At 40.8% G+C, this 14,400-nt stretch overlaps 1 protein-coding gene across 1 annotated transcript in view; it reads left to right on the top strand.

Annotated features, from left to right (window-relative positions):
• Nucleotides 1–14,400, top strand: part of SEMA5A (semaphorin 5A) — a 630,546-nt gene that overhangs the window by 159,115 nt on the left and 457,031 nt on the right. The window contains exon 2 of the mRNA XM_050938145.1: nt 7,947–8,147. Coding sequence (XP_050794102.1) covers nt 8,015–8,147 — 133 coding nt within the window. The 5' untranslated portion in view covers nt 7,947–8,014. The remainder of the gene's footprint in view (nt 1–7,946; nt 8,148–14,400) is intronic.

Raw genomic sequence — 14,400 nt, 5'->3', positions numbered from 1 at the left:
TGTGTGTGTGTGTGTGTGTGTATATATATCTATATACACACACACACACATAATAGTCTGGACTTTAATTCTGTTTGCACGTTATAAATATGATCCTTTGTACCTAAGTGTCTATTAATTTTTAGTTCAGTGATCAGTCCTATTCATTCTTTAAAACTCCTTCTTTTTATCCCGCATGGGAAGGTCTAATACAGAATTCCCTTGTGTTGAATGCAACCCTTCTTGAGGTAGAAAATTGTCATGTATAATATTTTGAAATGCCAAGAGTATTTTAGTACTAGCAGCATGAGGCCTCCAGCATATGTCAGTCAAATTGAAGTCTCCCATGATCACATTGATTTCCCGCCCCCCCTACACATTATAGATAGGTGTTTAAGGAGGTGGTTATTCTGTTCCCTGGTGTGATTTGGTGGTCTACAGCAGACATCAACTGATGCCCCATCTTGTGCTTTATCGACATTGATTCATAAGGATTCAAAATCATTTTCTTGCAAGTTATCAGTGACTTATTCAAGAAGTAACACTTACTCCAGATGTTGGAAAATATTTAAACCCAAAGAGTGGAATGTCCTAATGCTGTTGTTAAGCAAGAACATTAGGTATGGCATCCCAATCTTATTTTTGTTTACAGGGAGATGTATTATATTCATGCATAGTTAGAGAACTGGTGCATTGTCCCTTTAAGAGAGGTACAGGAAGTGAGTCTGAGACTGGCTTTCTCTGTGTGTGTGCGTGCTCAGCTGGGCTGTTGAGACCAGAATGTGTATTTGAAAGCCTTGTTTAAAAAAGTCTGTTTAGTTTATCCTATCTTGTATAGATTTCCATTTCTGTGAGCAGTCTGAATGGACAGTACAGTTACTATCATGAAAAGTCAGTAATCTTAGTGTCATAGAATATCAGGATTAGAAGGGACTTTAGGAGATCATCCAATCCAACTACCTGATCAAAGCAAGGCCAATCCCCAAATGACCCTTTCAAGGACTGAACTCACAGCCGTGGGTTTAGGAGGCCAATGCTCAAAGCACTGAGCTATCCCTCCTCCCTAAACACAAGATTGATCCTATTATACAGTTTTGATCATATTACATTACATGTATACGTGTGTATAATAAGATTCTATTATACATAGTCCAGCCTGTTTTTAAAAACCTTCATTGATGGGGATTTGACAGCCTCCCTTGGAAGTCTACTCCAGTGCTTAACTACCCTTATAGTTAGAATTTTCCCCTCTAATAACTAACCTAGATCTCCCTTGCTGCAGATTAAACCCATTGCTTCTTGTCCTACCTTCTGTGGACATTGAGAACAATAGATCAGTCTTATTTAGAATAGCTCTTAACATATTAGAAGTGTGTTATTGGGTTCCCCCCTCAGTCTTCTATTCTGAAGACTAAACATGCCCATTTTTACCACCATTCCTCATAGATCAGGTTTTCTAAACCTTTATCAGTTTTGTTCCTCTCCTCTAGACTCTCTCCAGTTTATCCACAATTTTCCTAGAGTGGGGCACCCAGGATTGGACATGGCACTCCAGTTGAGGCCTCACAAGTGCTCAGTAGAGCAGGACAATTATGTCCCATATCTTACAAACAACACTCCTGTTAATGCATTGTAGAACATTAGCCTTATTTGCAACTGTATCACATTGTTGACTCATAATCAGTTTGTGATCCACTATATCCCCCAGATCCATTTCAGCAGTACTACCACCTAGTCAGTTATTCCCCATTTCATGGCTGGCTGTTTGATTTTTTTTCCTTCCCAAGTGTAGTACTTTACATTTGTCCTTATTGAATTTCATCTTGTTGATTTCAGACTAATTCTTTAATTTTTCAAGGTCATTTTGACTTCTAATGCTGTCCTCTAAAGGGCTTGCAGTCCCTTGCAGCTTAGTGTCATCTGCAAATTTTATAAGCATACTCTCCACTCCATTATACAGTTCATTAATGAAAATAGAGAATAGTACTGGACCCAGGACTAAGCCTGCAGGATTACACTAGATATGTCCTCCCAGTTTGACAGCAAAACATTTTAACTGTTCTTTGAGGATGGTCTTTCAACCAGTTGTAGACCAATCTTATAGTAATTTCATCTAGACCACACTTCCCCAGGATGTCATATGGGACTTTGTCAAAAGTCTTACTAAAATCAAGATAGATCATGTCTGCTGCATCTCCATTAGGCCAGTAATCCTTTCAAAGAAGTAAATTAGGTTGGTCTGACATAATTTGTTCTTGATAAATCCATACTGGCCTTATAACTCTATTATCCTCTAGGTGCTTACAAATAGATTGTTTAATTTTTTCCAGTATCTTTCCACATACAAAGTTAGGCTGACTGGTCTATAACTCCGTGGGCCCTCTTTGTTCCCTCTTGTAAATATAAGTATTATGTGACCTTCTTTAGTCCCTAGAACCTCACCAGTCTCTGAGTTCTCAAAGATAGTTGCTAACGGTTCCAAGATTGCTTCAGCTAATCCTTAAATATCATAGGTTGAATTTAATCAAACCCTGTCACTTTAATACATTTAACTTATCTAAATATTCTTTAACCTGTTATTTCCCTATTTTGAATTGTTCCTTTTCCCTTGATGTTAATATTGTGTTAAGTATCTGATCACCATTAACCTTTTTAGTGAAGACTGAAGCAGAATAGATATTTAACACCTCTATCTTAAATAGATATTGAAGACCTTACTACCGGGTCTTGTATTTTGGATATTTTTGTAATTTATTCTAGAAATGCCTCATCCACTCCCTCTTCCTGATTTAGTGGTCTATGATGGACTCCCACTGTCACATTACTCCTATTTTTCCCCCTTTTTATCTTTGCCCAGAAACTTTCAACTCGTCTGCCTTTTGCCTTCTTCAGGATCTCAGAACAAGTTTATATACTCTTGATGTATAATGCAACACCTTCCTTTTCCCCCTGCCTACCTTTCCTAAACAAGCTATAGCCCTCTATGCCAATACTCCAGCCATGAGATTTATGCCACCAAGTCTCTGTGACACCAATTAAGTCATAATTTAGTTTATGTACTAATACTTCCAGTTCATCCTATGTATTCCCCTGGATTTGTGTATTATGATTATGCTCTCTCTGGAAAAGCATTTTGAAACAAATGTAACTAAATATTGCTGACCATGGGCAACAGGCATATCTGTGAGTACATAGCTGCATCAAAACATGGCACCGCAGGGTAAGCTAGCAATTGGACAAAGAGGCTAAATTTGACTGTTCAAACCCAGTTCAGTTCAGCCATGTCTGCAGCTATACTATCTCCAGTTGTGATCTAAATTAATCAGGGTTAGACTTTGTCAGCACATAGAGAGCAAGCTTCTTACGAACATTAGAATCCTGCAGGAAATGGTGTGGGTGATTCAGTTAGGATGCTCTTCTCCATGAATGTGTACTCATCTAATGAGATGTGTATTGGTAGGGGACAGTGTATGCTGGTCAAACCATCTTTCAGATAAGGCTCTAAAACTTTTGGCTTGATTAGAGCATTTCTGTTCATGAAAGATCTCATGGCACATTTGGTAAATGCAGAAGTTTTAGGTCTGCTTTCCACTTAAGTCTTCACTTTCTTGCCTAAACTGGAGTGTTGCCATGTTCCTGTATGGCAGGGGTCAGCAACCTTTCAGAAGTAGTGTGCCAAATCTTCATTTATTCACTCTAATTAAAGATGTTGCGTGCCAGTAATACCTTTTAATGTTTTTAGAAGGTCTCTTTCTATAAGTCTATAATATAAAACTAAACTATTGTATGTAAAGTAAATATGGATTTTAAAATGTTTAAGAAGCTTCATTTAAAATTAAATTAAAATGCAGAGCCTCCCAGACAGGTGGCGAGGACCCGGGCAGTGTGAGTGCCACTGAAATTCAGCTCACGTGCTACCTTCGGCACCCGTGCCATAGGTTGCCTACCCCCTGCTGTATGGTATCACCAGCCATGATCCACTAGCAGGCGCATTGCGATGGTGGGTATAGCGAAACCTGCATGCTAGGGTTTAAAAAAAATGCTATGGGTTCTTTCCTCAGAAAAAATCCTGTTGAGACGAAGGTTTGGGGAATACAGCCCAGGTCAGGATAGTGATTTATGTCTTTTGAGAGGAACACAACTAGGGTCCTGTCCTGTGCAGGTGCTTAGTGCTTCTTGAAAGGTCCTGAATGCCTTCAAACTGCCACTGAAATCAGAGGAACTGAAGACACTCTGCACCACATAGAATCAGGCCTGTGTTAGAATTTTATTTCTAACAAAGTATGATTTTGAACATAATCAGTGTTTTTACTTCCACTTACCTCAAGCATTTTAACTAAGTGAAAAGTTTAATTGGAATGATTTTGCTTGCATGAATTTAAAGGCTTCTTTTAAAATGATCTTCATTTGTTTCTAAAAGGTTGCAAAGTGTTTTAAAATTATATGGTTTGTCCTTTTAAAAATAATTTCTGCTAAATGCTGACCAAATGTAGTGGGATACTCTGTTATAATTTTATCGTAGGAAGCCTTTGTATTAGGGATAGAGTGAATTTAATTCCTTTTTTAAAAGAAACAAATGTACTCATATAGGCTCACCAAAATATGCTTACAATGCAGTGGTGACAAATGTTAATTGTATCAATAGTCCATGATTAAATAATGTCTAAGACATGTGATAGGTAGACTTTTATAAAATAAGTTATGCCTAGGTATTCTGTTAATGATTTGTGATCTTTAACTTCCCACAAAGCTAAGGAAATTTTATTTTTAACCATACTGTATCTCCCTAATTGACATTTCCCCCCTCTTTTTAATTTCCTTTAAAACCAGCAAGAATGCTTCTTTGAAGTCTGATCTCATTGTTTGCTTTTTGCCCCCCAAAGTCTGAGGTCAAACTTTTCCTAATTTTACCTATTGCTGTTCATCCACTAGTCGTATATAAAAATAAAGCAAGAGCCAAATCCTAATACAGTACAGTTAGCTTACTGTACACAGAGATATATGCTTCTCTTTATATGTGTGCATAACTCTTATTAGTGATAACGGGAGTTATGTATGTGTGTGCACATCACAGGAAGAATATTTTCATAAACGTTCATTTGTTTGTTATGATTTGTATCATATAAATCAGAAAAGTTTACGTGTTATCTTTATTGAACTATGCAGAGCAGCTCAATGAAATCACACATGCTATATGCCAGTTCTTAGCATTGTCATCAATGATTACTTTTGGTGAATGGCTCAGTTAAACTGCCTGCGGCACAAGATCTTCTGAGTTATTGTGTAAGGTTGTTAGTGCTTGGAATATTTACTTATGGTAGATCTAATAGAATCAGATTTGATCCTGAATACATTTAGTGTTGTGAATATTCTGCCAATTACAAAATACAATCTATGGTTAGTGGATGTTTCAAGGGATTATTAATTACTGTAATATGGGGCTTCTCACTTGTAGGTCACTAGCCTGAATTTGACCCAAGTGGGTACTGAGTGAAAGTCATCACTGTTTTGTGGTCTGTGTAAAACAAGTTGTTGAGCTCTGTCCAGATCTTATTAGAAAGGTGCTTTCACTGTTAGAACATCATCACAATAGGCAATCTTGTAGGCAGTCTCATCAAAGCAGTTAAGGATTGATTAAATATGGAGACTGAACAAGTCTCACATGCCTAGAGATATACCTGTAGGCTGAGCCATCTTGCCCTGCTGGTGCCTGTGATGTAGAATTCTGTGGACAGGCAGAAAATACATCCTGCCAGGGTTGTCAGTCTGGCATATTTCACAAGCAATATATTGAGTAAAATGAAGGTAGAATGTCTTTTCTTTGCTATGCTTAGTATGGGGCTGTAAGAGGTTATCTGGGACTTGACCCTCTCTGAAGCGGTGGGGAGCCACACTGGCTCACTATACAGTTGATGTTTGGGGGGAATTAGTCCGGCCGTGGAGTCTCCCTCGGTAGCACTTGCGGTAACTGGAATAAGCACCGTAAGCCCAGGCCCTGGGTCAAGGCGCCCAGTGAGCCAGGTGCTCAGGCCCTTCGGCAGGAGCTGAGCAGTGGCAGTACAAACAGTAGCAATAAGCCCAGGCCCTGGGGCAGGGCAGGGCAATAATGATGAGTCAGGAGCTTGACAGTACAAGCAATAGGGATCCCATGCCCTATATCAGGGCGGGGCAATACGGAGTCCAGGGCTTAGGCCCTCAGGCAAGGCTGAGCAGTAACACTGCAAACAGTAATGAGTCAGGAGCTCAGGCAGGGCTGAGCAGTAGCAGTATACCCAAGCCTCCAAAGGCCTGGGAGAGGGGGAGATGGCCACCCACAAGTTGGGTGGCAGTGGGGACGCAGGCCCTCCCACTCCACTGCGTCCCAGCCTGGGGCCCTAGCAATGACAGAAGACCCACTGCCGTGTCAGTGGGCATCCTGGCTGCAACACGCTGACATGGGCTCTGGCCCTGCCGCAGCCAGACTAGGGTCGGCTGCCCCCGGGCTACTTCCAGACTCCCCCTCAGGTAGTACCTGGGTCAGGGTGTTGTCCTCTGGGGGGTCCAGCACCATGGGTTCCTTGGGGTAGTGGGCGAGCGGCAGGCCCGGCAACTCCTCCAGGTAGCGAGCGCAGGGCAAATCAGGCCAGTCCTGGCCTACACCCTGGGCTGTGGGGGTTTTCCACTCATGGGCTAGGCTGGAGCTGTCTGACCTCCCTGGTGGCTCGCCCTCCAGTGAGCTTTGAGGGCTCTGAGGATGAGCCTTTATACTTCCAGATCGCCACCTGACCCTCTGAGGGGCGGGCTCAGAGTTCTGTAGCTCTGCCCACTCCGGCCTCTGGATAGGCTCGTCACTCTCTGGGGTGGCGGGGAGCCACACAGCCACACTACAGGGGCAAATGCTCCTCTTTACTTTAGTGAGAAGAGTGGACCAAGCAGCAGTGTATCTAAGTGAGGGTGAGGCAGTAGCAGCTCTGTGTTATAGTCACCAGAAGGTTTGGGGGCTGGGAGGTTGCTAGGATAGGGTAGTGGTGGAGGAGAAAATGGCTATTATGCAGCATCTCATCCCTCCTCTCAGCCCTATGGGGATACCTTGTGTAACTACTGACCTCATCAGCATTAACTTATACTAGGTCTGTCTTCACTGAGCAACAGTCAAAACCTGCTTTCAGAGAGAGCTTTGGAGGGCAATGGCCAGTGTGCTAAACTCATGGGAGCATGATTTCTTTAGGAGCTGGATGCCATGGAATTCAGTGGGTAGGAGGTAACACAGAGGTACTTTAGTACAGCCCTTGAGATCTCAGGAAAATCATGGTTTTTTTGGGGGGAGGCGATGAACGGGGGGGAACACTTTTTTAGGTTCTGCAGGATAGTAAATCTAAAAGTCACATGGAAAGAATGATGGAAACTGAGGGTCTGGTTCCATTGAAGTTGCTGGCAAGATTCCCATTGACTTGAGTGGTGCAGAATTGAGCCTTGTGTGAGTGCAGACTTGATTTCCAGTATCTTATGTGAAAATAGCCTTGGCATGGAATGGTTTAGCCCAGGGCACATAAGTAATTTGACTAGGTTACATGAGTTGTTTTAAAAGACTGCTTTGGTTATAGTTTCTAAAGCTGATTTAATAAATATATTCTATCTTAAGAAAATACTGCTGTTTTGCTTCTAAAAGGAAATGTTATATATGTAAACCTCTCCTCCCACACGTCACAAAGTGGGAAAAATATAAATTTAAAATATAAGAAAACAATTTTTTTCTGCATGCCAAAGGTATATAAAAACATGTCTTTTTCATGAAGTCCCAAGTTCATGAAAATGTAATTGACAATTTTCTGATGTAAAATTACAAAAAGTTGTCATTCATTTTTGAGAAGTCAAACTCCACAGGGAAGGAAGACAAAGGATTACTTTCCATTGCAAATCTAACCAATTGTTTTGTTTTCTATTAGCCGTCCTCAGTGTCATTGAATTCTTTTCTTTGCATTCTTCAGGTTCTTTCCGCACATGAACACAACGAAGGTTGCCAGTTAAAGGAAAAGTGACCAGTGCAGAGGACGACATGATCACCATGAAGGGAAATGGTCTGGTTGCATTGCTGGTTGCAGGTTTGGAAGTCATAGGAATCTTAGTGTCTGCAGCTACAGAAGATTCCCAGTGCTATCGAGCTGAGCACCCTATTATAATGTATAAAGGTAAGGAGCATTTCTCCCTCCTCTTCTAAACAAATTTTCCAAAAAAGGAAAAATACCACACAAGCCCTCTACTTCTGGAAGTTTTTGTTTATATCACACATTGGCACCAAGTGAAAATGAATGTAGCGCCCTCTGCCTAGTTGCCTATCAATATTTGTCCAGAAATCAACAGACAGTTTGATAGATTATACAACTGGCAATTTCAGCTCAGAAGCATCCCAGGTCTGGAACGACAGCAATATTAAAGGTCGAGAAGGATTAAAGTGCATTGGTGGAGCTCTGTGTTGAAACTTGCCCAGTGTTTGACCTCACTATACTATACTCTTTTCAGTGCAGTTAGTTTCTCTCTCTTTCGTGAGCTCTGAACTGACACACACAGTTTAAAAATATAATAAAATTAAAAGCTTTCCACTGCTACTCAGCATGGGCACTGACTGATGCCACAAACTATTAAACCAGCAGAACATGTATGTGACCATCCTCGGCTGCAGGATGAACACTGCTGCATTCTCATCAGTCAGTGTCAGGCCTCTAGAATACCTCTGCTGTTCTTAAAATCTGCAGGTAGTTTCTGCCATGCTATCTGGGAGATCTTATAGGAGAGCTCTAATTCTGAATTAAATAGATGCAGGGAGCAGAAACGAGCTGAAATACATCTCAGGCTAACAAAAACAATTGTACAAACTTTGCTCACAGTTATCCTCTGAATGTGTAATTGAAGGTGCTAACAGCTTTAGATATCATTTTCATTTGTAATTAAAACACAAAATGGATGAGCGCACCTTCTGTAAATACTGCACTCTGTCCTTTTGGTTACCACTGCAATCATTACAGTGCTGAGAGTGACATATGGATAAATCAGAATACATGTTAATCAGGTCTTACTCTCCCTTTCACCCTGCAATAGGGAGGATCCTGGTTGCATTGTCTTTTCAGTATAGAGTAGTATTTGTCATGACAGGATCCGAGCTAGCGGAGTTGTCAGCACTCAACATGATCCACTGGGTTGAGCCCCTGCATTGTTTGCAAAATAGTTTTCTTGATTACTTACTTTCTGGATTCATGGGGTGATTGCTGTTAAAACCTCCTGCTCATTAGACTTATGACGTACGTCAGCTTTTACTGTATTTCTTAACAAAATGATTGCACCAGGAAAAAATGGCAGCCCTTCAGGAAAACAAGTTTTACAATTAGTTTGAGTTTCATCACCATCTGAATTTAATTTTAAATATTTGTTGTCTAAAGTAATTATGCTGCTAATACAATACAATCTTTATTATTTGATTGATTTTAAAATTTGCCCTTTAGGTTAGCAAGTTACAGAGCGTTCCAAGAGGCTTGCATGTATGGATATGGGGAACAGGTTACTAAGAGACACTAGATTGCACTATCACACTATATTCTTCAAATTATCTTCAACAACCAAAAAGATATGTGCACCTCTTTTATAAAAGGCCTATATCTACTAAAAGAACAATTTTTACTTTGATAAATTGGGACCAATGGCACTGTTTTGGAAAAACAAAATTTGTTATAGACATTGCTTTTGGAAAATTTGGAGCAATTAATCTTTGTGTGTTGAACAGAAAGTGGCTTTTGACAGGCTTTATTAGTACAGTTGCTAAGTATAATGAATCAAATGATGAATTTTCATAAATTATAAATTATTGTTAACATCGGATGTAATGTATTTATTCTGGTAAGATAGAGAGGAAATAATTCTGAAATCCAGTATTTGAAGATGAACTGTGATTCAAATTAATTTTAACGTCAAATTGTAACTTATTCAATGGGACTATACAAGGAATAAAGTACTACTCACTCACACTGAGTAGTACATCAGAATCTAGCTATATTACAAGTGGAGCTGGTAGCACCGCTTGTAGATAAGGTTACCTGAGCCTTCCCATTATATAGTTGCCAACTCTTATAAAGTCATAGTTTGTGACACAATTTAGTCCCAGTCTTGCATCATCTCCAGAAGAACCAGCTTTCAAGTGATTTCCAGCCCTTCCAGGGGGCAAACTCCATCTGACTGATTGTTTTTTCCACTTTCCTGCCTCTTGGGCAAGAAGAGCCAATCAGGGCTGGCTGCTGCAGGAGGCAAGCAGATCTCTCTGCTCTCATCTCAAAAGTGAAAGGAATTTTTGGATAGGAGAGAAGATGAGAGAGCAGCTTTACTCCATTCTGACAGGCGGGAAGGGGGTAGCAGAAAGCACTGAACAGCCTGGGGGATCCACTCTTTTGTCCCCCCTCTTCTCCTGTGAATAATGGGTCAGTCTGCTCTCTGCTTGCTTCCATGCCCAGCTCCATTCCTGTGACACCATGGCAAGCCTGGGAAGAAGGAGAAAAGGACCTTCCTGCATCTGTCTTCCAGGCCAGGTGGGCTGGGTATAAAGAATACTGGGAGAGGCAAGAAGAACAGAAGTGCACTGCACAAGTCTAAGGGAAAAAAGAGTTCAGGAGAGCTGGCAGTTTTTTAGAGAGACATCATTTAGGGCACAAAAGCAAACTATCTCAGTGAATAGGAAAGTATGGTATGATACCATCCTGGCTTAACAAGGAGATCTTCTGTGACTTCAAACTCAAAAAAAGTCATGCAAAAAGTAGGAACTAGGTCAAATTATGAAAGAAGAATATGAAAAAAACCCCAGAAACGTAGGGAAGAAGTTAGAAAAGCCAAAGCACAAAATATGCTTAAACTAGCTAGGGATATAAAGGGTAACAAGAAAACATTTTGCAAATACATTGGAAGCAAGAGGAATACCAAGGACAGGGTAGGCTCATTACTCTACTCAATGAGGAGGGAAAGACAGTAACAGAAAATGCAGATGGCTGAAGGGTTAAGTTCTTTTTTTTGTTTCAGTTTTCAACAAAAGGAATAGTAGTAATTGGAAAACTGACAGAGTGAACATCAGTGTAAATTGGGTAGGATCTGAGGCTAAAGTGGGGAAAGAACAAGTTAAGAATTATTTAGACAAGTTAAATGTCTTCAAGTCAGCAGGGCCTGATGAAATACACCTCTAGAATACTTAAGGTACTGGCTGGTGAGATCTCTGATCCACTAGTGATTATCTTTGAGAACTCCTGGAGAATGGGAGATATTCCAGAGGAGTGGAAAAGGGCAAATATGATACCTATCCATAAAAAGGGGAATCAAGACAACCCAGGGGATTATAGGCCAGTCAGCCTTGCTTTGGTACCTGGAAAGATAATGGAGCAAATAATCACACAATCAATTTGTGAGCACCTAGAAGATAAAAAGGTGATACCTAACAGACAAGATGGATTTGTCATGTCAAACTAACCTAATATGCTTCTTTTACGGAGTAACAAGCTTTGTGGATAGGGGAGAAGCAGTAAATGTGATATGTCTCAACTTTAGTAAAGCTTTTGATACTGTCTCGCATGACCTCATTAGCAAATTAGGGAAATATAGCCTAGATGAACCTATTGTGAGGTGGGTCCATAACTGGTTGGAAAACCATTCTCAGATAGTAGTTATCAATGGTTCACAGTGAAGTCGGAAGGGCATATTGAGTGCGGTCCCTTAGGGATCTGTCCTGGATCTGGTTCCATTCAATATCTTCATAAATGGTTTGGATAATGGCATAGAGAGTACACTTGTAATGTTTGCAGTTGATACTAAGTTGAGAGTTGTTTAGTATTTTTTGGGACAGGGTTCGAATCCAAAATCATCTTGACAAACTTGAGAAATTATCTGAAATAAATAGGATGGAATTCAATGTGGCCAAATGCAAATTACTACGTGTAGGAAGTAGTAATCAATTCCACAAATACAAAGTGGGAAATGATTTCCTAGAAATGAGTACTGCAGAAGAGGATCTGGGGGTGATAGTGGATCACAAATGAAATATGACTCCACAATGTAATACTGTTGCAAAACAAGCAAACATCATTCTAGGATGTATTAACAAGAGTGTTGTAAACAAGACATGGGAAGTAATTCTTCTGCTCTACTCTGCACTGATAAGGCCTCAGCTAGAGTACTGTGTCATGTTCTGGGCACCACACTTTGGGAAAGATGTGAACAGACTGAAGAATGTCCAGAGGAGAGCAACAAAAATTATTAAAGGTCTAAAAAATATGACCTACAAGGAAAGATTAAAAAATTGGGTTTGTTTAGTCTGGAGCAGAGAAGACTGGGGGTGGGGGGAGGAGAAAGGAACATAACAGTCTTCAAGTATGTAAAAGGTTCTTACAAACAGGAAGGTGATAAATTGTTCTCCTTATCTATTGAGGACAGGACAAGAAACAATGGGCTTAAATTGTAGCAAGGAAGCTTTAGGTTAGATGTTAGGAAAAGCTCCCTAACTGTGAGCGTAATAAAGCACTGGAACTAATTACCTAGAAAAGTTGTGGAATCTCCATCACTGGACGTTTTTAAGAACAGGTTAGACAAACAGCTGTCATAGATGGTCTTGATCAGTGTCTCTCAACAGCCAATTCATGAACTGGTGCTGGTGCCTGATATCTCCGGGATACAGTTTAGGAAGGCAGCAAGCAGGTCCCTGGTATCAAAAAGGTTGAGAAACACTGGTCTAGATAATATTTAATCCTGCCTCAGAGCAGGGGACTGGACTATATCTCTTGAGGTCCCTTCCAGTCTTACATTTCTATGATTTTATGAGACAAGGGACAGATGTGAGACTGGCAAGTTAAAATTGGGAGTTGGGGGATTCATAATTCATTGCTGGGCTGGGGGACAAACAGTTGTGGGGGAGGAACAGAATTAATTATTTAGATATTTTGTGCTTGAGGATAAGCTGCAAGCTTCTATCAGGCAGCATTTTATATACATCTTTATAATTTAAACTCCATTTGGGTCCTCCACCCACAGCTCCCGAAGGCAGCCAAAATCACGTTACTGTTTAAATTTGGGAGAGTTGGTAACACTGTTGAATTGCTATACACAAATTGGGGATGGAGAGAGGGAGTTCAAAAATCAAAAGGCATAGCAATCTCATTATTTTTGGGGTCTAGCTCATGATTTTTGAAGGCTAGGTTAGCAATACTGCCATTATATTACTTTGTTTTCAGTTGCTTATAACTTTGCCAAACTTTAGCCATTGAGGATGAACTTTTTCCATCTAGATTTCCACAGGCTCAGTAGAAACTTGTTGGAGTTTGAAAGCTAAATTCTCTTAAAACTCCATCAGCACGTAGCATGATCCATTCTAAGAGTGCAGGGGCTGAGCTGGACTTGCCTTGAAATTGCTTCTCCTGGCTGCCAGGGACTGCTGTGGCACCAGACATAGAAACAGAGAGCAGAGAGACTGGCTTTCAAGTGCTCCACCTGCTGGAGCCCAGAGATGATGAAGGATAAGGAGGCAGCATCCTGGCTGAAAGGCAGAGCAGTGAGGAATTAGGAAAAGGGGGAGACAGAGTTGGAGAAGTCACAGGGTGGGGAGGAGTGTAAAGGGGTGGAGGGATGGAAAGATACAGATGGAGACAAAGTCAATAGCTAGGGCCTGTGGGGTCAATAGAAGAAGGGAGGGGAGGAAATGGAGCAGGACATAAGCCAGCAGGATCAGGAGGTGGAGAGAGCACATAGGAACATTAATTTATGTTCACAGGACCCCTGTGAGGTGAGGGGGTAGAAAATATCAACAATGTACACTAATGTTGGGTACCCAATTTCAGATGCCAAGGTTGATTTTTTTTCAGAGAATTTAGCATTTTGTAACAATTACTTGTTTAAAGCACAGCTCCCATTGACCTTATACTGGCACTAGAAAAGGTTCAGAAAAGGGCAACTAAAATGATTAGGGATTTGGAGAGGGTCCCGTATGAGGAAAATTAAAGAGACTAGGACTCTTCAGCTTGGAAAAGAGGAGACTAAGGGGGGATATGATAGAGGTATATAAAATCTTGAGTGATGTAGAGAAAGTGGATAAGGAAAAGTTATTGATTTATTCCCTTAATACAAGAACTAGGGGTCACCAAACAAAATTAATAGGCAGCAGGTTTAAAACAAATAAAAATAAGTTCTTCACGCAGCACACAGTCAACTTGTGCAATGCCTTACCTGAGGAGGTTGTGAAGGCTAGGACTATAACAGCGTTTAAAAGAGAACTGGATAAATCCATGGTGGTTAGGTCCATAAATGGCTATTAGCCAGGATGGGTAAGGAACAGTGTCTCTAGCCTCTGTTTGTCAGAGGATGGAGATGGATGGCAAGAGAGATCACTTGATCATTGCATGTTAGGTTCACTCCCTCTGGGGCACCTGG

Source organism: Gopherus flavomarginatus, chromosome 2, assembly GCF_025201925.1.
Source record: "Gopherus flavomarginatus isolate rGopFla2 chromosome 2, rGopFla2.mat.asm, whole genome shotgun sequence".
NCBI lineage: Eukaryota > Metazoa > Chordata > Testudines > Testudinidae > Gopherus > Gopherus flavomarginatus.
Note: the sequence above shows the minus strand (reverse complement) of the source record. Positions and strands in the feature narration are given on the sequence as shown.